The sequence below is a fragment of the Bombus impatiens genome, unplaced genomic scaffold, assembly GCF_000188095.3.
Source record: "Bombus impatiens unplaced genomic scaffold, BIMP_2.2 scf_0765, whole genome shotgun sequence".
NCBI lineage: Eukaryota > Metazoa > Arthropoda > Insecta > Hymenoptera > Apidae > Bombus > Bombus impatiens.
This window is the reverse complement of record NT_177184.1, coordinates 365381-391424: the sequence shown is the minus strand read 5'-3', so window position 1 is coordinate 391424 and position 26044 is coordinate 365381. Positions and strand designations below refer to the sequence as shown.

The 26044-nt window shown below is 31.6% G+C and overlaps 4 protein-coding genes and 1 long non-coding RNA gene across 7 annotated transcripts; 2 read left to right on the top strand and 3 right to left on the bottom strand.

Annotated features, from left to right (window-relative positions):
• Positions 1-3383: 3383 nt before the first annotated feature.
• On the bottom strand, positions 3384-18830 carry LOC100740067 (guanine nucleotide-binding protein subunit gamma-e). Its single transcript, XM_003492581.4, has 3 exons — positions 18698-18830; positions 14355-14521; positions 3384-5634 (listed from the first exon to the last, which is right to left on the bottom strand). Exons 2-3 carry the CDS (start codon positions 14465-14467, stop codon positions 5529-5531), a joined length of 219 nt encoding a protein of 72 aa, XP_003492629.1. The 5' UTR covers positions 14468-14521; positions 18698-18830; the 3' UTR covers positions 3384-5528.
• Positions 14512-15766, top strand: LOC112213562. Of its 2 annotated transcripts, none has more exons than XR_004462469.1 (3): positions 14512-14710; positions 14778-14863; positions 14945-15766. It is a non-coding gene; the product is annotated as an uncharacterized LOC112213562 (long non-coding RNA). The 2 variants fall into 2 exon arrangements; XR_004462470.1 differs by having other exon boundaries at positions 14778-14874.
• LOC100750168 (28S ribosomal protein S33, mitochondrial) lies at positions 18804-22797 on the top strand. Of its 2 annotated transcripts, XM_033323049.1 has the most exons (3): positions 18804-18889; positions 21562-21646; positions 21762-22797. In XM_033323049.1, exon 3 carries the CDS (start codon positions 21788-21790, stop codon positions 22124-22126), a length of 339 nt encoding a protein of 112 aa, XP_033178940.1. In that variant the 5' UTR covers positions 18804-18889; positions 21562-21646; positions 21762-21787; the 3' UTR covers positions 22127-22797. The 2 variants fall into 2 exon arrangements, with proteins under 2 accessions (XP_033178940.1, XP_003492628.1); XM_003492580.4 differs by lacking the exon at positions 18804-18889 and having other exon boundaries at positions 21502-21646.
• Positions 22225-23606, bottom strand: LOC100750051. Its single transcript, XM_012390395.3, has 2 exons — positions 22994-23606; positions 22225-22879 (listed from the first exon to the last, which is right to left on the bottom strand). Exons 1-2 carry the CDS (start codon positions 23374-23376, stop codon positions 22225-22227), a joined length of 1038 nt encoding a protein of 345 aa, XP_012245818.1. The 5' UTR covers positions 23377-23606.
• A 547-nt stretch (positions 23607-24153) lies between these two features.
• On the bottom strand, positions 24154-25588 carry LOC100749929 (protein canopy 4). Its single transcript, XM_003492578.4, has 5 exons — positions 25175-25588; positions 24959-25085; positions 24743-24877; positions 24505-24669; positions 24154-24413 (listed from the first exon to the last, which is right to left on the bottom strand). The coding sequence occupies exons 1-5, from the start codon at positions 25278-25280 to the stop codon at positions 24260-24262; spliced, it is 687 nt and encodes a 228-aa protein (XP_003492626.1). The 5' UTR covers positions 25281-25588; the 3' UTR covers positions 24154-24259.
• Between the last annotated feature and the right edge of the window lie 456 nt (positions 25589-26044).

The following is a 26044-nucleotide window of genomic DNA, read 5'->3' as shown; positions in this document are numbered from 1 at the left end:
CACACGCGACGCAGGCACATGCACATACGTCGTTTCTGTCAAATATTCTCATTATTGTAAGAAGAAACAGCTAGCGTACAAAACGCGAAAGAAATTGTTACCCGCTGTCATTCTCACTATTCAATTGACTGTTTTGAAAAGGGGTCTCGTATTTAGGACGAATTTCCACTGTCCTCGCCTTTTTCTTCAAATTCTTTTGTCGCCTCATTCGCTGAAACACGTTGAAAGCTTATATGGGAATATCCTTAATCAAAAGAAAACATAATGCACCGTGTCCTCCACGAAAAGGAACGGCTGCAACGAGAAGGTGATTGTTCATCCTAGATGTCATTTTTACCTGTCGCGTAAATGAAAGAGTACCTTTAATTAACCGGGCGTCTGAAGGCTTCCATACCGTTACTTCATCGATATACATATTAGACATTTATATCTATCTATATAGTAGAAAATAACAATAAATACGAATATTTGAATTATTATAACATTGATGTAAGTTCGTCATTTCATAGGTAAATTAATTTCCAAAACTTAATTGCAACGTAAAAGTAGACTTTTCTAGTGTTTCTTCTTATAATTAAGTTTAATATTTATACGTAAGTTAACTGAAAACGTTAAAAAATTGTGATTTCAATATCTGCTCTACAATAGAAATGTTGTTTGTTACTGTAGAAGCTTTACAAAATAATATATCTGTAATATTCGAGATATGTTTTATCCGAATGACGATCGTTTAAATGTTTCATAATAATATCAAATAACATCCTTATATCGCAATGTGCATAATGAGAAAATATTGAAAGTCAGGCTCTTGAATTTATGCTTAACAGTTGATTGCCATGAAAATATTCTAACACGCGTTGCAAAATGGCACTGCGGAGGAAATAGTATCGATCATCGATGTTAATCAATGATACAATAAGGTATGCGATAAGCTTGCTTGGTACAATTCTATAGAAACTGACTGAGTAAAACGAAATTTTATCGCCATTGTCCTATGTTATTTATCAGACAATAAAAAATTAATTTCATTTTTGAAAATGCTGCCACTCAAAACTTCCGAGCATATCTATAAAGTTTCCCTTCGATAAATGAATGCATTATTTTAAATATTATACTGTATTATGATAATGAAGATATGCATATTTAGTTATTCATTTTCTTTTCTTGCAAGGAAGTCATTACATGCTCCTTTTTGTTAGAAAGCATTGTAAGTAATCTTTTTGTAATAATTTATAATTATAACTTTGTCCTGATACCCGGACTTTGTCATAACTCTTGAAAAATACTAGTTAATAAGGAACCTACACAAGATTCATGACATATACATACAATTAAGGAGATTCAAATCTAGAAATGGAGGCTGTTTAATTGGACTTTCCTACCACATTAACCTTTCACGAGAAATTTCTTTTAAATACGACCAAATTTACTATAAAGATGGAACATCGTTGCATATAAACTAGATGGACTATCACTAATTAAGGCAAAATATTCTAAGCATAGCGGTAAAATAACCGGTCCCATGAGTTAATTACACAGAATTTCTGGATGTTTAATCCTCAGCCAGGTGCATAAGTTTGATAAATATTTGGTAATAGATCACATACTAGAAACGTCTCAAAAAGCGTTAATTAAAGTTTGGAGATAAGATAATCTTTTGTTTTAATTATTTAAACCATTAAAACCAAGAAGTATTGTATGCGTATGTGTTTCATTCATATGAAAGATAGATAGAGTATTAGATCTGAAATTCGTTTCTCATTTGTAGAGATTTTAATGAAATTTCATGAATAATTCTTTAATTTTATGAATAAAAATGTATATTTTCATTACATTTATTTTTTCTTATGAATCCTACATATAATATGATGAAAAACGAACAATTTGACTTATTTCGAAGAATTTGAATGATTTTAAATTATGTCTCAACAAATACACCTACAAACTGGAATATCCGATATACTTTTATCATCTTTTACAATTTTCTAATAATTCAACATATTAATATAGCGATTTAATACACTTTGATGCTATTAAGTGATTAATGATTCAACATTCAAAACAAATATCTTCTTCCTCAATTATCTATTAGCAGTTCATTAATAAAAATTAACGAAGAAATATTTTCAGGCTTAAATTACGTATCACAATGTTCCTTCTTCATATTCCAAGATAAGAAACTATGGTACCAATTAAAAAAGTACGTACACCGATAACAAACGAATCATAAAATATTTTATATTCGTTATCACTTATATTTCAATAGATATTAACCTTCGAACACATTTGCTAACAATAAATCTTTCTTTCCTCGTGCAAACGGATGGGCCACGTGATTTTTTCTTAACGTCTCCTACAAGTACAAACACGTAGAGAAATAATTATCGTGCATTCTCTAGGAAGAAATCACCATCGGTTTTATTAATCGCCCACATCGTTTAGAACGTTTCATGGAAGACGATATCGAAATAAAATACCGTGACCAAAGCATATCCTCGATAATTATTAATTGTTGGAAAGCCAAGCAGCTATCCATAAGGCTTCTTGCATGTAGTAAAAAGTGAAAGTAATTTTTCATTATGTTCCTCTTTTCATCCTTCACACGCGTTTTATTCGATGACACAACGATATAATTCGACATTGTACCCCAACGAAAATACAATCTCCTTTCTCGTTTTCTGCTTTTTTTTTTTTCTTCGTTCTCTTCTTCTCATCCATCATTTTTACAAATACGTAGCTACATTGTTGTAAACACATTTCTGAAATGCAACACCTCCTCCAAAAGGAATCTCGGCCTCGTTCGCCAGACGTTTCAGGGCTGAAGATAAGTTTTCCTGCGCGAGCGAGCTTAAGAGGTTTGCTTGGTAATCGACAGTGGAAACGGTTGTTGAACAATGAACGCCAGAATCGATACAGAATATCGTGGGCGAAGAATCACGGGCCACGTCAATGGCCGTTCAGCAGAATCGCATCTCCACGGTGTATTCTTCGGCAGTTTCTTGTGGTTTTGAACAACCCTCGAGAGAATTCGAGTTAGGCGTTTACGATACTTTATTTTTGTTTTATCTGTCTGTGGTACATACAGGATGGTCCCTGCAATGAAAATTGCTTTAATAACATTATAAATTCCGTTTACAAATTACAAAGGAAATTGGTACGAATTAATACTGTACACTGCACCGTGAAACGTGTTATTTTTAAGTTTTCTTTCTTATGATCTGTTTTAGGGTATAGACTTTATAATTATCCGTGTGTTTTGTTGTTAAGCATACATTTTGGCAGTCTTAGCTATGCAAAATTGTCATTCGTGGTACAATTAAATTGGAGGAAAAAGCAATGGATCGTTCGAAGAAAGAGTTATTCAATGATATACTTCATTTTTCTTAGGGAATTGAATTTAGAAATTACGGAGTATATCCGCAATCTTGTCTGATGTATTTATAAATATCGGTGTTGGTCTAATTTATTGGTGGAGAAGTTTCCAACTTTTTAAGCTTATCGCTGTTGTTTTCTCTTGTTTTCTAAAATTAGTGACGATCGAGATTAATTAAAATAGAACATCATATAAAAATGATTGTTAGATTAATGTACATACGATGTTAATGAAATATGTATTAGGAATAAAAGTCTGTGAAATTATTTGTTTAAATACGCAAGATATTTCATTCGCCATAAATTCTTGAATATCTGCTAAAAATATGGAAAAATGTTTAACAATGAAATCGCGCGGGTTAGATGATGAAACACGTATAATAATATCAAAATTATCATTTTATAAAAATTTTTAAATGAGCAGACATCTTATTACTTCGAGTCGTATAATTTTGCTTCAGAGACTTTTCACATCTTCATAAATGTCAAAAATATTCAAGATATTCACGAACAATGAAACACCTTGCATTTACCTAACGCTATACTTATTTGAAGCAACGACGTATCTACCACAGTGATTAAAATAAACACGAGTTTAATCAAATAACCAACGAATACGATTAAACTTTACGATGACCAATTCGGAAACGTCGAATTAACTAACTTAATTAAAAGGTAGAAAACACTACCGTTCTTTTGCAAAATAAAAACGTTTCTATAAATTCTGAAGAAACGCTAGATTACGAAAGCACGCGACAGAAACTAATGCCCGATGTAAAGGAACAGGACGAAACAGCATACAATAATCTCCATTAAACGATGTGAATATATTATATTTTCGTAAGAAATTCGCAGAAATATGCATAGCGTATTAATCGTACGACATATGGTATAACGTGTGTACATATAATGACGTTAGATTACATTGTGTACTTAAGATAAATAATCCTTACACGATATAATGAACGATTCAAAAGAGTTTTCCGTGGTACTAGATTCGAATTGCACATGATGTGTATTACGACGCGTAACACATGTCCGAGTCGAAACGGATTGGATCGAATCGAAACGAATTGAGTCGAATTGGAACCGATATTATTCAGAACTCATCCAAAACTCGGAACTCGAAACGACGACGAAGCGGAAGCGCGTACTCGTAGCGGAGCCCGTTTCAGAAGATCCGTTCGTTTCGCGCCGTTTCGCCCGCTCTCTCGTCTAGTCCTCTTAGATCGATTAAATTTTCACCGTGTCCGTACCATTTCGTTCGTAGCCTTGCTTTTCTAAAATCCTCGGATAGATTAGATCGAGCTCACTCAGAGGGAATCCATTTATTCCGAGAGAAAGGGAGCGGCCCTTCGAAAAGAAGGAAACGAAGGATGAAGAGGCTGAAGAGAGTGAGAGAGAGAGAGAGAGAGAGAGAAATAGAGAGCGATAGACGCACGAGGTGAAAGTTTAACCAATTAATATCGATACACGATACTTTTCGCGTCTCGGTTCGCCGTCGTGCGAATCGATCGAAACTTAGCCAGATCAAGGACCACGTCCTCAGAATAGCTCGAGTAGTCAATTCGAGAGCCGCGGAGATTAGAGAGACAAAGAAAGCCGGGCTGAAACGTGCCACTCGTTCGTTTGCATGCCAAACGGGAAAGTTACCGCGAACAGGTAACCGCGAGGAATTAGATTGTTGAATAATTTGCTCCGGCTACTTTGATTTCGCTTCGCGCCAGTCGTGCTCCTCCTTCCGAGACTTTGCTGCTTTCCTGGCACCTTCCTCTTCCAGGATTTCATCCAAATCGCTCCGCCAACGCCTAATTTCTCTTTCTCCTCTTGTCCTTCTTCTTTTGCTCATCGTAATTCCTTCCCATTCGTCATACGTCTTTCTTATCCTTTCTTTAACTCCTTCCTCTTCTTACTTTCTGTCTTTTTTTTTTACGTTTTTCTTCTTTTACGTGTATGTATTCCTCGTCTTTCTGTTTTTTTTTTTTTTATTTTAGTTTGTCTGCTTCGTTCTTTTGGTTTTATTATTCGTTTCGCTGGTTTAACTTGAAACGCGGCTAAAACGTTTTCCGCTTCTCCTGCTCGCTTCGGATGGTATTCGCTCAGATGCTTCCTCGCCTCTTCTCCTTCTCCTTCTCCCCTGCGGTTCTACGTCCTGATTACATGATTATGCATTTGCCTCTCTCGGCCCAGGGATTGTTCTTCTTGTCGGGCGCGTGTATCAGTGGGTCAGTCTTCTCGTTCTCTTCCACATACTCCCTCATCCTGGAAGCAAGCAGATCGTCTACTAGATCAAGTTTTCTTTTGATTCAGTTGTGTTCGTTCGCTTATATTTTCGACTATCGCTGAAGGTGGAATCTCTTACGAGAACGTTGAATGGTTCTAGGAATCGAAAAAAACGAAATATTTATTAATAATTGAATATACAAGACTAAAAACGAAAGAGCGCGAAATAATGAAGAAATATCAACGATTTGCAACCTCTGATGGAATGGTTTCGAATAAAAAGGCAAATTATGTTGAACTAAGCTACAACACAGTTCAATACAGAAATTCTTGCGAAGAAGTAAGAAATTAAAAAGAATCGATTGGGAAAAGCTGCAGACAATTGTTTATACTAAAAGGTGTTACGATATATTATGCATTTAATGATGATATTTCTAACATGTTTATGATTGTCGATTTAACGACCAATTACTTGTTGATTACGTACACGTTCAGTGATCAATCTTATTCCCATATCACCATTACATAATTCTTACATTATCATTATGCAACAGTTACATTATCAATGCATATTGGTTACGACTCTACCTATTGACTGTATATCAATTTTGATCAATTTCGTTACGAATTATATCCTGAAAAATGACTAGTTTTGTAATTTCAATTTTAAAAGAAATTTCAATCAACAGATTATATAAAACATTAATTCGAATATCTCGTTCGAAATATATTTGATCTAATAAGTATTTAAAATATGATATTTTCAGGAAAGAACAAAATCCAAGTAAATTTCCAGGTGCCTGAGGAGAACACGTTGACGAGATACAGGATCGTTGTAAACGTAACAAGGTTGCAAGCGATGCAAGGAAAAGTGCAGCGAGGTACGAATAGTTGGTCGTTTCGCCGAGAAGGCTCGGTGAAAGGGACTCGCGGCCAGTCTGGCCGATTTTGCGTTCAAGGAGAATTCTGTGTTCCGAAGGTTCGCGACTGCTCAATCGCGATCGACCAATTTTTCCGATTTTCTCGCTAAATACCTGTAGATAAAGCAACTTCGATAAAATCTAATTCAATTCGTGCAACTATGCTTTATGACGTCGGCCTAATCAATTCGCCTTAAAATAAAAAGAATCAGAGAAACATTAAGGCTTTGCAAAAAGTTAAAAAGTATCGTAGTAGGTGGGTATCTAGAAATTGTAGTGTAGAACAATGTAAACTTATTCTTATAGGGGTGTTACAATTATTGGTTTAGAAATTATTTATTGCAAATTATTTTTGAAATTTGTCTTTATTGAGAATTTATCGATCGCAACGATATCTTAAAAATTTTTCTTAACTTTCTGATAATGCCTTTTGCAATAGTTTCAGATTTCTTGATTAAAATGAATTTATAGCACTTTCTATTGCGCTCTGTTGTTTGCACTGATCTCCAGATATCCAACGTTATCTTGAATCTATCTGATCGCAAAGAATAAGTTGAAAGGATACGGCACGAATTCTTCAGCTATGTCGTTGAATAAAGCAGGTCGTCCTATGTCTAGATGCAATCGCAACTATAATTCCAGCACGATTTTTTCAAGTTGATGAGCTACAGGGGGAAAGATTTGAATTATGTATCTGGTATCGAGATACAGTAGGGATTATGTAATGGTAATGGAATTATTTTAGTTGAATAGGCAGGACATTGTAAAGGATTTATTCTGAATCATGAAAAAATTAATCTTAAAACTAGGTATCATTCTTTTAAAAAAATATCCAAAAGTATCGTACGTGTTCTAAAACACAGCAATGGTCAATAATATAATTAATTAACGGTAGTAAATAATTTTTGTACACATAGTAGTTTCTACTTTAATTTACTTAACTCTGTGGTATGCTTATTATTATTTTTAGTATTATATGCGGTATGCTGTGTATGTTAGAACATTCAAGCAAAGCTGTTAATGAATCGGTTGTATTAGTCGGTAGTATCAGTAAATCAGTAATAGTTATAATAATAAGAATCTCCTGTTCCAGTTAACCCGCAGCTTAGCGGAAAATGCGAGAAAATTATAAGCTTTCACTTATCGCTCTTTATTAGAAACGAATGTAGGTTAATGACCTGTTACTACTTACACAAGTAACTTTTCAATGCTTATTTTAGAAAACTGTTTTATGTTAAAATCTTATAATCGTATTATTCAAGATTATTTAAAAATTGTCAAATTATTATTAAACTTTGTCAATTGCTTCCTAAGATAGGTGAATGAGATGAATGAATTATTATTATTTTCTATTTATTAAGATCTAAATATCTTACCAAGCACATCATTCTATTACGCTTAAAGGACCCCCGTTCATTATGATAGAAAATAATTTCTACAACTTTCACAACATAGTTTCTAGACTTCCACATGCATCCAAACCCTATAATATAAACTATATTATCAACTTCAATGTATCAAGTTTGGAGACATTAAATTCTATGTAAAAGCTCGTTTAACTCCCAGGCAGCAAAGACTGGGTCAATACTGACTCATATAGATATTTCATATTTATTAGATACTTTCTATATTACATTTACGTATTCTGTTCTATTAAACTGTTAGGTTGAGTAATACATTCATTCACGTTTCCTTAAAAGAACGTCGAACGTTATTCGTATAAAATCTACCTAGTTAAAGAGTAACTTTTTCATTCTATTTCTTTATTTTATACCTTTTATGAAAAAAATTCAAATACGTTCCTTTTCACATTCTTTAAGTAGTTTTTATAATATTTTTCGAAAATGGACTAGCATTAATAATTTATTTAATTTTCAGCCTCATAGCCTAGGAAATGTGAACTTGGTTTACATAGTCTTCTACTCAACACACATACCCGTACAATTATTCACTCGTCTTTCTCATCCTTCCATAACTCCATTCATAACATTTATCCACCTAACTCTATTCAGATGACTCTATTTCGAACGCTTACTCCTTACTCTAGCCTCTGCTATTCGCTTTAGAACTATCCTAATCCCTCCATTTATCCTCTACTTCATTGCATCTGCTTTTCTTTTCTCCCGCCCTCGTCCTTTTCCTTCCTCATTCCTACAATGCTGCTCCTTTCCACCATTCCACCACGCGTTACTCCCTTCTATCGTACAGAACTTTTTCCACGTTTAAATTTACTGTTTGCACACCTGTATAGTTCTCTACTAAGCATTTTATCGTTATATATATTCCTTCGGTATATCCTACACAGTGTGTCCTGCTCCTTTCTCCAATACCTATTTCCTTCTTCCATATTTTCACATCTTGCTCTTACCATAAGGTTCTAGCTTCCCCTTGTACCAACCTCCATAAAGTGGGATGCTCACCACCGTATAAATACCTGTACAATATATGATACTCAGAGTTTCTTATTTTACTGTACTGCGACTGTTTTTGGTTCGGTATCTCTCAGCCAAAAAGGAAGAATAAATGCTTGTTTACAATGCATCTTACAATAGCAAATAGCAAATTAGAATTCGAAACAATTAGAGTATTAATTTCTTTTTGAAGTCTATTATCTTCTGAATCAATCAGAGCTTCATTATATCGATAAAAGTGGTAGGTGTTAAATCCAGGCCATTAGCGTTTATAGTCGACTACATTGCCTATAGTAAGTCACTGTATGAAATTCTAATAGCGACTATGATATACAATATAAGTATCCCTACTAGATAAGGCTAATACACGATACAAAACCAACTTTTCCTATGTACCACAAGAGCAAAGTTTCACAAGTATAATGCTTCGCGAAAGTATCCGGAATGTTTGGCATAGAAAAGTTTTACGAACACAGTCAGCTTTCTATATTGTACATTAACTTTTTACTAAATACATGTTAATAGTAAGTACCCTGTAATTTCTACAGCAATTCTCAGATTCGTTCCAAATTTCACGAATAAAATCATTCACAGTCGTAACTCGCTACGATATAAATGAAACTTGTGAAGACGTTTTATGTAATACACATAATACAGTGGCTGCAAAAAGTACTAGCACGCCACTGTGTTTATTATAGGAATTATATACTGATTAATTAGCTTCAAGTATATTAAATTTCTATAAAAATTTCGCAGGACCTCATGAAAAATCATTTCATTAGAAACTAAGGATACGTGTAAAGACTCTTTGTATATACCGTGTGTACGTAAAAATTTGCTATGGTAAGCGTTCGAATAGTTTTATGAGTCGCTGTATACAATATACGTTGTATGTAGTTGGCACGGAAAATACTGTTCCTTCCAAGGAATTTCAAAGCGCGCGAAGGGAAAAAGCGCACCACGTTTGAAAGAGGAGAATGCCCGGCGTTAAGTGCAAGACGGTGAGCGAGAGATTAGCTCGATCGGTAAGAGAGGAAGAAAAAAATGGGAGGTACCTTTCACTCGGGCACTCTCCGAGTAGCAGACCGCGGAAACTTTTTGCTTTCGCGTACGATTCCCCTCGAAAACCGCAACGAGCAACGTCGTTGCTCGAATGCGGTTCCGCGTTCGTTCCGCAACGCTGTGCAACTTCCCATATGTTATCGAACACTGAACGTGTGTCTCATTAGGTGCGCGTCGCCATTACAGCCTCTAGACCTCAGAGGAATATTCGATTAATTGTGTGTGTCCACTCGAACGAACCAAGATCGATATATAAGCAAGATTATCCTTATTTACTTATTATTTGTCGATTTGCCTGAGACCTTTTTAATTAAAATAGCTGTCTATGTTATTGTACTAGAGTGTAACATATCCGATTGGTGATGTAATATGGTTTTTTAGATCCTTTACCGACTGTACGATCGTTAATGTTACATACATCGTAGAAGTTACACGTCAGCAGTCGTTTAGGTAAAAATTTATCGTCATTAAAAGGAATCATTGGCAAATTTTAAACGTATAAAGAAATAAAGAATATTTTCTACTAGCCGCTGCCACTGGCAAGGCAAAGATATAACGCAAGGTTGTGGGTATTGTGCAATAGGTGGTAGACTACGGATTTTGATATATTTATGGGAAATTTGAGGATGCAATGGTACACGGAATACACATAATACGGATATTGTATAGAACACGCTGCGCTTAAGCTCCGTTCTTCGTAACTGTGCCCATAAAGATGTAAATTTGCATAAATATCTGCTAGTAGTAAATATAAAAGCAGAATGAATTTATAATACAGTGCAGTATGTATCCATTCAGTTGTAACGTACACGTAAAACGTCCTCTCTCTTTAATAAAATTTTTCCAATCCGAGGTAGTCTCCTTCAACTAACATAATATAAGAATCAGAAGATCAACAAAGATGGATCTACATATCACATTTTCTCCTATGGTTTTCACATCTTCTTACATCTTCGTTCATGACGTGGGACTATCCGAAAATTACGCCTTTCTATCACATTAGGGAAGATAATTAACATATAAAACTCCTACAACTTTGATACAATTAATTCGTTTGTACGAACCAGCTGGTATGTAAGTATGCACATTGCGAGCGTCTAAAAGTGATCAGTCCACGAATATGCGATTAACAGATACTCCACGTCCAAGGAGATCCTGTCCCAACGTGTAATATGGGAACGTCGGTGTAATTTAACCTTGACTGTCGATTACTAGCAGCATGTTGCGGCACACCGCGCCACGCCACACCGATTACGTCGTCATCTACACTATCTATACGTGTCGCGTTTCTCGATTCGTCTAGGAAACTGCTTCTATGATCACTTTGTCCGAACGATTTTTATACGACACCGCGACGATTGTTTCGTTCGAGTCGGTTCAACATGACTCGATCAATACTACGTCGTTCGATTTGTTTTTTTAACCACCGTCTGAGTTGCCACTTTATCGCAATATAATATCTCAAGTATCATGAACAACCCAGAGGTTACAATAAAAACCAATACACGGAAGAAGCAAATAAATGGAAAAACTGTATTTCTTTTTTAAAGCAAATGTAAATTATATGAACAGCTTTTGTTCTCGAGTACAGAAGAAATAAATATACGATTCTTCTAAATGTAAGCAATCGAGAATTTCTTACATATTTACAAAGAATTCGGTAATCGTGAGAAGAGTAAATGAGAAGACTTTATTTTTCCAAGAAAAATCAATGTAACAGTGTTTCATCAGAAAATCGTAAAATACATAGATTTGATACCTTGTCTTTTAAATAATTACGGAATTGTTAATTACCTCTTTATGATGATATCGTTTTATTTCTAAACCTAATTGCATTTGTTTTGAAAACTTATAAATCTTTATAATTTGGAATGGATAACTATACATGCAAAACAGCACTAATAAGTACCAATTCAGCGTCGAGACAAAGAAACACGATAGTTCGAGAAGTAACTAATTAAGAAAAGTCTTAGGATCAGATGGCAGTATGTAATCTATGAACGAAGGATTCTAGACGTTTGACATTAAACTATAAAGTATTAATATGTTACAAGAATGAATTTCCAAAATGAAGAGAATCGATTAAGCATCAAGTACTCATAGCAGCTGAAGGATTCTGAATTCATTACAGCAGAATTACTAATATTGATTTGACCTAATATCCTAGTATAATGTAAAATAATATTGAAAATAGTATTCGTCGATAATCGCCTATCTTTTTTGTGCAAATTTGGAATTCTAAGATTAATTAGCGCAGAAAATGACAAATCAACGCATGAAATAATATTCAAAATTCCTTTCTTATCTCAGCGTAATTTTATACAGATAACATTTTCCATTCTAATATTATAAATTCGTCACAATACAAATATTCTTTCCACAAAAGTACTATAACTTATTTATCCAATTTACTTTCCATTTTTCATTAGATATATATTACTAACTTTCAACCTGTTGATCGTTAAATCAATTTTCCTGACACCTAACGACTCGACAGATACGCCCAAGTAATCTGACAAAAGCAAGTTGACGAACAAAGAAAAAAAATTATAAAATAATTAGCAACAGCATTCATATTCTCGGTAGTTTCAATGATAATGTCGATACGAAAGACTGCAAGCTTTTGCGTTTACTATTGCAAGGTTTTCTGCTGCAAAAGTCTTCATAATCGTTTTCTTGACCATTCAAGTTCTTTTGATTAATTATCAAAGTCAGTAAAATACCAACAAAATTGTCCGTCTCGTCCAGCTTCTAAAGTTTTTCGAGGACTTTGGAATACGCCATATGAATTTTAAGAAGGAAACAGTTTTTACATGGAAGCAAACATGAATTCGAATAAACGAATATGTGCAAGAATGTGAAAGATGCTTGATAAAAAGATTCGAAGTATTTAAAACAATTTGTTATAAATGATATATAGATACTATGACATTAAAATAATTGTAAATTTAACAAATATGATTAAAACGATTACAATGCCATATTAATAATTTCTTGTGATAACTATGGTAATTTTTCCTAAATAGTATGAATAATCATTATTTTTCTTTTGTATTATGAACGCCTTTTTTAAATATTGAAGACAAACGAGAAAATGAATTGAAAGAAAGAGGATCTCGAATCAATTACAAAGCTACTAGGAATATATGTATTGTAAAACGTATTGTATTGTATATAATTAGTAGATTTTCGAATGTCTGAACTGAATTTTACAGGTCAGAAAATAAAAATGATTTGCTCTTCACAATCTTCATCACACTGTTTATGTATTACACGATGTATGTATGTGTTATGAATACCTTCGTAGCTAAAAATAACTTCGAAAGAAATGCTAAATATAACACAAAATCACTTGGGTCATTTGAATGGAACATTGTTTACTGGATGCTGTTCTAGATTAATCCGTCTTAAATTTAAATTAAAAATAATTTCAGACATACGGTTTCCTTAAATATCGTGTCACGTCATTATGTATCATACGTTTATTAAATTTGGCTATGATAGAGCCATTTGAAGTACAACTAATCTTCCAAACAATATCATAAAATACATATCAAATGCAAATAGGAATGTGGTTTTGACTATTAAAACTTCTTCATTAATATTGTGTGCAATTTTTAGAAAATCCTCATACGATTCACTTTTCCCAGTGTAAAATGTTTCTGTATCTTTTAGTACATTATTTATTTAAAAAGTTCGGTATGTTTACTAAATTGTAGCCTGCAGAATGGTACAAAGAAGTTACTCTGCGCGTCTTGTATAAAAATATTGTCTAAATCCTGAATCCTTTTTAACTTCATCTATGCAACCTATCAAAAAATAATGAATCATTTCACAGGACATTCTTTCTATGATACCCAAAAGATAAAGAAAATACAAGATGAACTATTCAGCCTAGAAAATGCGGCATAATAAGTAAACAAGGAATAATTAAATACATAAAAAATTCGTTGAAAGGACGGAACAGTCCATCGGGAAAATTGAACAAAAAAATTCAACCTATTACTCGAACAACGATAAAACAAGAAATGAGGTGAAACAGGACAGCTACTTATACTGACCGATAGATTTCTACGATAACAAAGATAGATAGGAAACAACATCATGCGTTAATCAGTGTATCAAACGAAACAAGAAGCAAAATGAAAAAACGCAACTGAAATTTCAAGAATAATTGACGAATATAGGATGAGACAGATGGGGTTGTTGGACGCGTAACACGAAACTTTCCGTGGACCATCCTGGTCGTATCATTGTCTACTAAATAAGGTGACACAATAGAACCGTAAAAAGGAAGCGGAAATAAGAAAAAATTGGAGAAACAATCGACGAAGGTGGGACGAAAAAGAGGGGTTAATGGACTTACGCGACAATACTCTTCGAAAGGGGCCACCGTTCCATATCAGCTTGGTACTTCATGTTCTCGATCTGCTTCTTCAATGCGTCCTTGTCCATGTTAGCTAGTACACTGGGATCCATGGTTATAGCCGCGCCTCCCTTTTGCCAGATAAGAACCGAATAGCGCTTGCGCCTCTACGAAAAATCAATAGAACCGACTATGTATGGGGACTCCTGTTATTGGAACACCAAACCTACGTCACACACTGGCAACAGGAAATTCGATTCTGCGAGGAAAAGTGCACGAACTTTTCCCTCGTTGCGACCTCCGCGAGATGACAATGGATCTTGTTCTGTTCCTCGTACACACGTGATATTCGAGCCGTGCGTGATACGGATCGAAGCGTTATATAGTTATTTAGCCATTATTTCACTAATCGTTAGCTTATAGATCATTATACCGAAGACACTTGATATTTCGATGCCGCAGGATTCAAGGACATGATCTTGGATTTCTCGCAACTGCGTAAACAAATGGTTTGCCATAGGTTTGGATAATTGGTACAACGTCGCTTATAAAAGAGAAGATGGTTTTTTTCCTATTTTATCTTGCTCTAGGCAGAGGGATGCTATCACTACAGTTGGGGAATTATAAATTATTCAATAATTACTTTTTACTGAGTATTTACAGAATGTCCCATAAAGAGTGGTACAATAAATAGCAGGGCCATATTATATCTAAAAACGAATAAAATGTGTAGAATAAAATATTTTAATATGACACTTATAGTTAGAATTATAGTTTCGATTCAGAACTATTAGAACTATAAGATTTCGAAGAATAAAAAATTGAAATATTAAACCTTCGCGAATGATGATCTTTCAATTACTAATACCTAAAAAAACCTAAAAAAATAATAATTATTTTTTTCTCAATACTTGTTTTTCCATTCGTTGATGAGCTGTTTTTAAGTACTTTCAATCAAGAACCCTTTGACGCTTCCAACGGAAGCAACGAAGCTTGAATCTTAACGAGGAACACATGGAACAAGCACAATGCGCGTACCCATAATAAATTTCTAATGCTCTCTTCTCTTTTTACGGTTTGCACACTTATTCTTCTCTACCGGTAATGACCATTAGGCAGAGAAAAACCATAAATAAATTAAATTTGAACGTTCGAACGATAAAGTGAAAATACTCTTGAAAATATTTATTGCTTTAAGCAAAAATTAATTCCGATATTTCTTTACCTTCAAAAATATTAATACGAACTATAACACCGTCAGATTTGAAAAATAAACACCGAATGAAACAGTCTGTTCATGAAAAAGTCGATTCGTTGCTCTACTTACACACCGATCAAGATTACTGTATCATGTATCGTAATTATCGAATTCGTGGATACATTCCACATAAAATAACTACTATGGCTTCGTTCTTCGACGTTTCATAATTTGCCCTTTCAAGTTTAAATTGTCTATGTTACCTTAAATCTTATATTATCCTAAATGTTAAAATACTCTATTTCCCTTTCTATATACTATGTACAAAGTATCCGAAAAGGTCGGGACAAAACTCATACTATATGTTAATGAGGTCAAGTAGATAAAAAAAGTTCATATAAACTTACGTCCGAAAATGCTTTATTGAAGAGTTATAAGCGTTCAAAAATTTGTATTAATTATTTTAACAGTTACAGTAAATGAAGAATCAAAATTTCCTGCTTCTGCAAAAACACAGAATCCCAATCGTCGAACTAATAATTGTAAACTTTTTCGAATATTCCTGCTGTTGTAGAGATATGGAATACTAAATGCATTCGATGCATACAAATTGCGATTCAGTATAACGAGTCTTAAGAGTAACCTCCCGAAAATCTTTGAACACTTATAACTCTTCGATAAAGCATTTTCAGATATAAGTTTATATGAATCTTTCTGTTTTGTCCCAATCTTTTCAGGCATCCTGTATGTAACAACTACTTTTAGTAAAAACCATTATTTCATGGTACTTGGAAGAATTGCATATGTAATATTCTTTTTCAAAAGAGAAAGAAAATCATTAAATAAATTCATTGTTTTATTCTAAATAATGTTAGACGCAAATGTACGAACACTACAATGTACGCTTAGAGGATAATTCCATTTGTGTTTCTGTTGATTGTACGAACTGTACTGGCTATGTACTTTATTTGTCATAAAATCTTCCAAGAAATTACTTTCACAATGTCAAGCCAGAACATGCTCGCAAACAGGCTTGAAATAATTAAAAGACATTTAAGTCCATCGTATGCATGTTCACATAACATTGTACAAATGGAAATAACAAAATTTCCTAATTATATTTAAATGAATTTACTTGGAAGAGAAACTAACTCAAAATATACGAAATTTAATTAATTGCGAAGAAAATTAAGTTATCAAACTGTTATTAATCAAAAATAAAATCGCAATAATGTCACCTTTAATAGAAATTTAGGCGATCATATATGCTACAGCTGTCTCATTTTGGCACAACTTCTTGAAGTTTCAAAAATAAAACAAAGTACTACATTGATTCTAGAATTTACGATATTTCGAGTTTCAGTATCTTATTAGTTACTAAAACTACATATATCTAAAATGTTAGCTGTTACCCTAACATATCTTTATATTTTTTCACTCCTAAATTAGAAAGATCGAATTAAACAATATTCATGAATGGATGATTATATTTTATATTATAAAAAGTTACCATAATTAAAAATAAAGATTTCTACTGCTCAAGGCTACTCCTCCTCGCACGCCAAAAATAATCTCCATTTTAGCGATCCTATCATACTAGTTGATTTTTGTCACATCTATACTATAAATATCGGTGCGAGTGTCTCTATTGCTATTTATTTCCTCCCATATTTTAAGTTACGATAATAATCATAGTTTACATTTCATTCTACTTTTCTATTTACTGTGAAACACCCTGCATATAATTGCTAATTACTATCACATAAACAGTAACCATATTTACGACTTATTTTTTCATGGAGAATCAGTTTTCTACTGGCATTGTACTTATTTGGTAATCTATATTACCACACATATGCATTATGCATGCATATGTACGTACGTGTACGAATTACGACATGTAACAAACAAAATTTCAAAATCGATTCTCTCCAGTAAAAAGTCTGATACAACAAACAAATTTCGCACGTGTTTCTTTAATACTTCATAGAAATCTTTTATACTATAGAATTTATATCTTTTTAAACAAATCCAAACTATACATATAGAGTATGCTCCAAAATACGGTAATACCATCGAGCAGAGATAATAAATCAGAAATAAAAAACACAATTTTTAAAAACATCTAAGGTTTCGTTTTCGAGAAAATCAATTTTGAAAATGTATCGAGTAGAGTATATGTCTAGATAATGACTTGATGAACCATTTAGATTGATGAAACATTTTGTCTTATTCAATATTTTTGTTAGCTTACGTTGATAAGATAAAAGATTGTAAAGAAAGAATGTAAACCAAGATTCATCACGTCATTACTTATGAGTTAAACGCACGTATAGTTGTTACGTTTTCAAAATCTCCAAGTCAGTCTCCTTGAAAACGAAGCTTTATATACAAAAATTGTATTCTTCTTATGCTTTTTATTCTTTTCTATGGAGAATCACATCCTGCTTTTCGTGGGACATCCTGTATAAATTACACAGTAATCCATTTAAAATATGTCGTATACACCATATCCAATTTTAAGTGCAGGAAACAAACATTCAATGTTCCTCCAACAAAAACGCTCGAACAATTTACGACTTTCCCCAGAATCGTGATTTTCATCTTTATAATACAATATTGCACATTTTATCTAGTCTGACATATTATTTGATTAGTGATCAGTGATCAAACATGTTATTTCCAACGAATGAAGTCTTTATCAGGCGTAAAAATTACAGACGTTTGCGATCTACGACTAATATAACGTATCAACGGAGAAAAACTTCGCAGCTCGAGAGAACAAAATCTGCTACAACCATTTGCCTCGACGTTCACTTCAGTCTCGAGAAATGTCTCTTAAAATGCAAGGCACGTATGTATAGCCAACCTACGCTAAAACTAAGACCAATGGTATCTGAAAAATCAGCACTGCAAAATGCAGTGGAAATTTTTCGGACACGATTTTGAAATATCTTGGCACACCACCACCAACGTAATTAATACAGATAGATGCAAATATGAACAAATGCCGAGCGAAAATTCGGCGAAATAATTATTATCGCCGTATCTAGATTCGTTGTTTCGAAATCGTCCGCTCGCAGAATCGAATCGGTGTTTTCTCTTGACGATATTTTCGACAGGTATTCTCGATACTGGCACTTACCCAGTAAACAGAATTTCGGTGACGAGAAGAAGTCACGTGCCACAGGAAGTCCGTCCGATAGTCGTGGTCGAATATTAGAGAGTAGCACTCACCTTGCCGGAGGTCGGAGAAGTTCTGAGATGCGCTGACTCTTGGCAGGTTTCTCGATTCGCTTACGGAAGCCTCAACAAAACTCGCCAATCTAATTTGCTGGTAATTTACGTGCCGATATTTTCAATCATTGTTGTCATAAGAATATTCCTCGACGAATGTTCCATCCGCTTATAATCCGTAATGAATAAACTGACCGTGTTAACCTTCCTGCCGACCTGGATGGATCTTGATTCCGTTACAGGCCTCCTATGGTACCGATGAAAGTAAGCTTTCTGTGAAAAAGAAATAATGTTCATTGTTTCTAAAAGTACAATATATCGTTGTTATATATGCATATTCATAAGGATATAATATCGATAGTGGGAAATATTGTAATTTCTGATTAAGGTAGGTTTGATGGTATAAAATAAAGCTTTGAAAAAAAAAAACAGAATTTAATGTATTAAAAGAATATGAGCGGATAAGAAATTATATTTTTGGTAACATTGAAGATTTAGAGGAAATTTAATTTAAATTTTGATTTCTGTTTTAAGTACATATATATTTTAAAGGATAAAACGAAAAGGTAAGACGATAGTATGTGTGTAATTGCCATTGTTTATTGATGATATTAATTCAATTAGAGAGCAGTAAGTTTCGTGAAGTCCCGTTTTAAATGTATGAAAGTTCATACCCTGGGGATCTCTAATCTGTTGCTTACATATTATATGTATATGCAGATCGTTATGTACGTAATGGTACATAAGGATTATGATGTTTTCGTTGTTATCAGTGAATTTATTGTGGCTCTTTTTTACAATGCTTCAAGAACGATAAAGAAATGGCGTAATTTATATATTAAAAACATGTTCTTCAAACAAAATTTGTCTATAAAATTGATGAGTAAAATTTAATACGGAAATTGAAAGATCACATTTTTGAAAGATTTCCGAAAATTGATAATATCTTGTTGTACTCTTTGATTTTGTTCATAATGACATAATTGGATAATAGTTAGTAATAGTTAATAATGAGCAACAGGGATTTAACAACTTAGAACGGTATATAACAACCCTCAAATGAGTCTACATAAAATCAGAAAAACAATATTATTTCATTTTGAACACATTACAAAAATTAACAGCATGGATTCCCATTTGTATTGCAATTAGTCCTAGTATTAACATATTTGCTACCTACTGTTAATCATCGTTGCACAGTGCAAGCTTCTTATTATATTTGCTAACAAGATTGGCAAAATCTACTTGTAAGGTATACTAGATTAAAATGTTGGGTCATATTGTTCACTTAATTTTTTCCATTTAATGTTTCCTAATAAAAAAAAATATACAATTAGATTTGTAAAATATTAAATAATATATATATGTAAAAATTTGATATTAGAAATACACACATTGATTTTAGGCAAAATTTTGATTGTTAATTGAAATGAATTAATCAAAACAGACAATACAACATCATTATACAACATTACAATTTCAATACACAATAAATTAAAGTTAATATGAACAATGAATTAAAAATTCTGATATTATTATAATTGAATCCTCAGTTCATTGAATTTCTCAGGAATTATTTACGATATCGTATATTTTAAAGCATTTACATTTTAACAAGCAGATCACTCGAGATTTAAACGAATACATTTGTCGACTTCTAACTAAATTTCACGGATAGACGAAAACCGATTAATACTAAAGGGAGAATTTCATTGGTGAATTACAGGGATTGATTTATTGACTGATGGTCGAGATTTATTACATAAAATTTGTATCGGTAGCTCAACATTGTAAGCAATGAAAAGAATAATCTATTTATTTCATTATTACACTTGAACAAATGATAATAGATATGTAACTAATTTATAATTAATATTTATTATAATTAATTTAATTACATGTGGACCAAAGATTCCCTATTTCTTTAGGCACAGTACCATTTATATCCGAAATAAAGTATGTATATTACATTTACATACATTTACAAGAATTAAAATCAATCTAACAGATATTAATTTTTTTCTAATTATGGGACCATTAAACAGGTTAAAGAAACGGCAGTTATATATATGTTGTTGTATCGTCAAATTCGTTTAATTATTAACTTCATTTTCTGATATCTTTATTTTCTTTAATCAAAGAATGATAATAAGATAGATACTAATATACTTACGTTTATCACAAGGAAAACTTTTAAATACCAGTTTACGATGTTTAATCAGTAAAATTCAAATTTCACGATTTGACATATTGCGCCATATGCGTGTTCTACTGAGCAGGAAATTTAAATCCTATAAATGAATCAAATATTTTACAATATTCAATAAAATGTAATAAAATAAATAGATATAAGGAAAAAAATTGAAATAAAAATAAAAAAGATTAATAGTAAAAATTCATATAATATATGTATTTTTCTGTATGCATACTTTTTGTTAACATTTGCAAAAAAGTCAAACGAAAATTGTATAATAAAAAAACAATATATAACAAATAAATGATAAATCATATTATCAATTAATTAATAATTCCAACATTCTTTATTGGAAGAAAATTTACTTTTTTAAATAAAAATATAACAATGTTGATGTAATAATGTAATTATGATAATCTCACCTGTAAATTAATTTTAGATAATTATATAGGAATTTGTAAGTTTATTATTAACAATTTTTTATCTTTTTATTAATCTTTGTAAAAAAAATTATGTTTATTTTAAATCAGCAGTTGATTCTATTCGAAATATTTTAACACTCTATATATTTATTGAAGGTACTGCTATTCACGCCTGAAACTTAAAGTTCTAAGTAGAAGCGAATATCAATAATTTATTACACCTTCATATACGTATTTAATAGTACGTATTTAGTTAAAGTAACATATTAATGATTAAAATTCAAAACTAGTTAAATTTAATAGACAATATTATACTTTCTAACCTATATAACCTTAATTTATTCTTCTTTACATAGGATACATTCTGAAAAGAAATAATCAAATGTCTTTTAAAATGAATAAATACTTGGATCTTGCAAAAACAGGTACCAGTTATGCCAAACATATGAATCGTTTAAGTAATCGAATATTTGGTGAAGTAACAAGAACGACTAATAAAAAATCGATGAAAGTAGTGACATTATTTAGCGAAAGACCAATAAATAAGCGACCAGAAATTGTTGATTATTATCCACGGCACGTTGAATCTGATTTATTAATGAAACATCTTAGGAGTTATGGATTATACAGAGATGAACATGAAGATTTTAAGGAAGAGTATCAACATTTAAGAGAACTTCGTGGCAAAAAGAAATGGATTCCTCCACTATTTAGGAAGTAATAAGTTATTTGATTTGTTTAAATTCAGTGTATTAAATCAAACTGTATTTGTATAAAATGTATTTCATATAATACATGTGCTTACTTAAATGCCAAATGTTATGTATAAATAATAATGTAAAGATACCAAAATACAAAATGAAAAAATAGGTATAATTTTTTAGAGTATGCAACAGTAATATTAGAATAAGAAACAGCTTCAAAATTAAGTGGTAATAACAATTCAAAATCATCTATTTCTATTTGATCCTTATTTTGTTGTACTGTAACTTTATCAAATTGTTGAATGTTGCACAATAATGATTTATTCATAGCACCATTGAAATTTCCTACAAATTGATTCTTTTTTTGAGAACTTCCAATTTCTTTATATTTATAGATATTACTACTTGGTTCTTTTGCTACATCTAGATAAGACATTTTATAGTAGCCATCGGAGGAAGATGCATTCTTATTGTTAAAATTATTGGAAATAGATGGATATAACTTATTCCAAAAATAAGATTTGTTCATACTTTCTATAGGTACCTCTTGATACTTTATTGCTGTCCCAGTTTTATTATGTAAATGTATTTTTGTATTACCTGGCCAATAACTTATTCGTGAACCTAATTGTAAAAGATCTGAATGATTCCATAAACTATCATGTACATTAATGTTTTCTTTAAATGTGCTCTGTTTTTCATTTAATTTGGTGTTATTTTCCCATTCTTCTGTGTCCTTGCTATTAAAAACTAAATCATCCATCCATGCCCTAATTGCAAAAGTTATACATTATAATTCATTTTCAAATACATATGTCAAATTTTTATTTCTCTAATTTAAAATTTTATGAAAATTGTTGGTAAGTTTATTTTTGAACTTATACCTGAATGCACCAACATCGATATATGTTGGAAGATCTCCACATTCTAAAGAAAAATTTGTCCAAGATGCAATTCCAACTAGAGCTATCTCATGTTTTTGATTCTCACATATAACTGGAGAACCAGGATTACCAGCACAGGCTCTCATTTCATCCTTAAACTCAACCATTGTACAAAATACATTTGTGTAAGTTGTATTTGTTTTTATCATATACGTACACATTTTCCAGGAATTAAGAATTACTTCGTAATATAGAACTGGCTTAGCTAGAACTTTTGAAGATGGTGCAACATAACTTTGCCATCCAAATATCAAACATAGTTTGTAATCATCATCATATTTGACAGGCACAACCTTAGGTAGGATTATTTTATTATGGCACATGTCAAATGGCTTAGTAAGTTTTAAAAGAGCTATGTTATGATCTCGATCAGGAAGAACAGAATAAGCTTCATATGTGGGATATATATATGTAGCTTTTACAGGTAATGTCTGTTTAGAGTCAGTTCCATTTAGTCCAGTTGCAAATAAAGTAATGGACTGTATTAATAAAATTAAGATATGACTATATATATATCCTTTTCTTAGTATTAGGTAGAAAAAGTATCATACATTTCTCTTGTCTTGCACACATTGCGCTGCGGTTAAAACCCAATCTGGTGATAGAAGTACTCCACCACATGGTGCTACTGTTTGAAACTGTATCAACCAGGGAAACTGACCATCTTGAGCTCTTTTACCTTTTAATAGTATACCTTTATATTCTTTCAAATTTATAAAGATCAGAAAAAATGAAATGTAAAATGACATATTCATTAAAATGAAATAGAAAATATAATATGTATTTGAAATATATCTTATTTTTATGTAGCTATCTTCAAGTTAATACTATAATAACTTAAATTAAATGTCCATGATTTTTAATGAATGTAAAATTGTTTATTTAATTAAAAGGTAAGTATATTAACATAATAATTATGGCAATCATACGACACTATTTATATTATTTATAGATCAAATATAAAAAGATGATATTAAAATTTTTAATAGAAAAAGCTGGCTTCAAAAAATATTATTACATAATATTATTCTACTTATATTTTTTAAGTCACTTTATCTTTTTTATATGTTGTCTTGTTTTATATGTTTTATATGTTTATATGTTTTGTTGTTGTATTAATTTTTCTATTATGAATTAAAAGTGTTTCACTGATGAATTATAGTAATAACAATAACAATAATAATGATGATAATTTTTTGGAATAGTTTATAGTTCTTCTTTCACATCATTTTCTTTGTTTTCAACTTTTGCAACTTGCATCTTCTTTTTCTTTTTCTTTTTAACTTCACCACTAGTATCACCTTTTTCTTTCAGACAAGAATCGTCATTATCCTTTAATACTCTTTCTGAACACAAAAACCTAATAGGATGAAAATTATATTACATAATGGAATTAAACTCAATAAATAAAACCTGAATATAAAATATAACTAATAATAATAAATTAGTACCTAGTTAATGGAACTTTTCCTTGATAGTTATGATACCAGTCTTCAATGTCAGACTCATGATTTTCAATTAAATCTTCACATTGTGATTTTAAAGTAGTAATTTCAACAGATGGTTTATCCCATAATTCATATGGGATTCCTAGATCAACTTTGACACCTTTATGCCTATGTAAATATAATATAATTATTTCTAATGGTACTTTAAGTTCGAACTTCTTGTTTTTAAATTATAGCTTACGCAAGTCCATGAAGTGTTTTAAATGTTTGACTCATTCCTTTGGCAAATCGTGTACTATCTGTACGTTCCTTGTGAATATTATATTCCAATATACGTTCACACAGATTTTCCATACTTTCTACTAAACGTAATTCTCTAAACATAATAAAACCAATGTAAACTAGAATTTACGAACACATAGAATATTGCGTCTTTAAAAATATATTTCATATTTACGATTTTTTGTATTCCTTTTTCCTCTTGGGTGAAACATCATCAACAGAATATCCAATTTCAAGTACATCGTGCGATTTACCGGTTTCATCTAATTTAGCCTCTAATTCGATAGCCACAACTTTGCAAACTATAACAAAACAATGATATTTATTGCTTTCTGTGTACATTTAAAAAAATTTATCAATATACACTGCACGTATGTATATATATAGTTACCTTCGCATTTATTTGCATATTTAACACCTTGTTCCTCTTCCAGACCACCAATTACAAGATACGAAAATAATAAATGTGTCAAAAATATTTGCGTTAGAATGTACATTATAACAATTATAAGTTCACAAAATTATAGTAATCATTTAGAGGAACTGTACGATTATGGATTGATTCGAATTATTCATTCACATCTATGGTACTTCTAGCTCACATTTACTCATATCTGTATTTCCTTTTATTAACATTATATCAAATATATCTACAATTTTTATATGACGTACATGAAAGGACCGGGAATAATGATTGCGTTTATAATTATGGAAGCTTGGACACCGTAAACATTTTAAGATTATTATTCAGTAGTTTCTTAAGGGCTTTTTCACATGAGTTGGTGCCCATGGAGCACTGAGCCATTCTATAAGATAAAAAATTAAAGATGTCTAAGTATGGCAAAGATAACTTTTATTAAAAAACAAGTGGCTCAAAATGTTTATTATTTAAAATATATAAAAATATTGATTTGAAAAATTTCTCTTTCTTTTTTGACGTCTCTACTCTTACAGAAATCTTTGATATCTTTGAGATTATCTTCCTAAATCTTCGTTCAATCATAAATCAAGTTTTATCCCATCAATCAAAAATTTTCTTACTTTCTCTAAATATCTACTATCCAGATCTATTATCTGAAGCATGATACAAATTTTCAAATAATGTTGTTTATTAAGTTCTAACTTCCTCCTAGCTATATTAGCCGCATCAAATACTTGAACAATATATAGATATGTTTTGTGTTATGGGTGTATTGAGTATTTTAAATTTTCTAATCTACATATCTATAATCATTAAACATAACGCCAACAAAGCCAAGTT